General features: G+C 53.4%; 1 protein-coding gene across 1 annotated transcript in view; it reads right to left on the bottom strand.

Moving 5' to 3' along the window:
- Nucleotides 1-1,006, bottom strand: part of LOC119591307 (transcription activator BRG1-like) — a gene marked incomplete at its 3' end in the record, with an annotated part of 18,291 nt that overhangs the window by 14,435 nt on the left and 2,850 nt on the right. The window contains 2 exon segments of the mRNA XM_037940034.1: nucleotides 23-156; nucleotides 307-1,006. Of these exon segments, the coding sequence (XP_037795962.1) occupies nucleotides 23-156; nucleotides 307-1,006 (834 nt within the window).

Here is a 1,006-nt window from a genome sequence, read left to right as displayed (position 1 = left end):
TACTTGAATCAAATTAAGTTACCTGTGGCCTTGGTGTTGTTCCAGGCATAGGCCCAGGTCCTGGCTGGCTTGTCATTACACTTGGTGGAGGTGGAGGGGTCTGGGAGGGATCTGTGCCATTGTATGGTGGCCGTACTGATGGCATTGGTCCTGGAGCTACCAAGATACCATGTTAATAACAATCTACGATTCTGATGATTATCCATATTATATAAAATTTATTTCTAATCATGAGTATAAAGGACAACTAATGAAACGTTCCCTTCATATTTTGCAAACCCTCCCAAGTAATCATTAAACTCTTACCTGCATGTCTTGGGTACTGCATGCTATGAGGGAGTCCTGGTGGGCCTTGGGGTCCTGGAGGACCTGTGGGGACAGGTGGTCCTGTGGACACTGGTGGTCCTGATGTTGGAGCTGATGGGGGACCTGCTGGAGGACCACTTGGTGGTCCAGATGGTGGGCCAGATGGAGTTACAGGTGGGCCAGGGGGTCCAGGAGGCCCCGGAGGCCGAGTGGGGTCCTGGTCTGGACGACGCCCATGAATCATGGAAGTAATATGAGTGGGGACTGGCTGATTTCGTGCAATGAAACGATAAGCCATGATCTGTGCTCGGAGCTGGTGCATCTGAGGTGGGTTTAGAAGTCCTGGCCTTTGCCCTTCAGCCCCCACAACACCAGGAGGCCCATAGGCTGGTCCACTTGGTGGTCCTGTGGGTGCACCAGAAGTGACACTACTAGAGCTACCAGGTGGAGGAGGACCCATGTTTCCATACTTGGCACGCATGTTGACCAGGTCTGTGTATCTGGGGTCATTCTGAAGCCCCTTGTCCTCCATAGTGTTGATGGCCTTTTGGAGAGCATTCAAGTTTTCCTGCTGGAAGCTCCCCCCACTGGGACTTGGTCCATTAGGGCCCCCTGAGGTTGGTGGGGGCAAACCTGATGTTGGAGGGCCACTGGGTGGACCCTGTGGAGGATGATGTGAGCCAGGACCCATGGGAGGCCC

Source organism: Penaeus monodon, chromosome 28 (genome assembly GCF_015228065.2).
Source record: "Penaeus monodon isolate SGIC_2016 chromosome 28, NSTDA_Pmon_1, whole genome shotgun sequence".
In the NCBI taxonomy this organism is placed as follows: Eukaryota; Metazoa; Arthropoda; class Malacostraca; order Decapoda; family Penaeidae; genus Penaeus; species Penaeus monodon.
The sequence above is the reverse complement of the archived record's forward strand: the minus strand, read 5'-3'. Positions and strand labels throughout refer to the sequence as shown.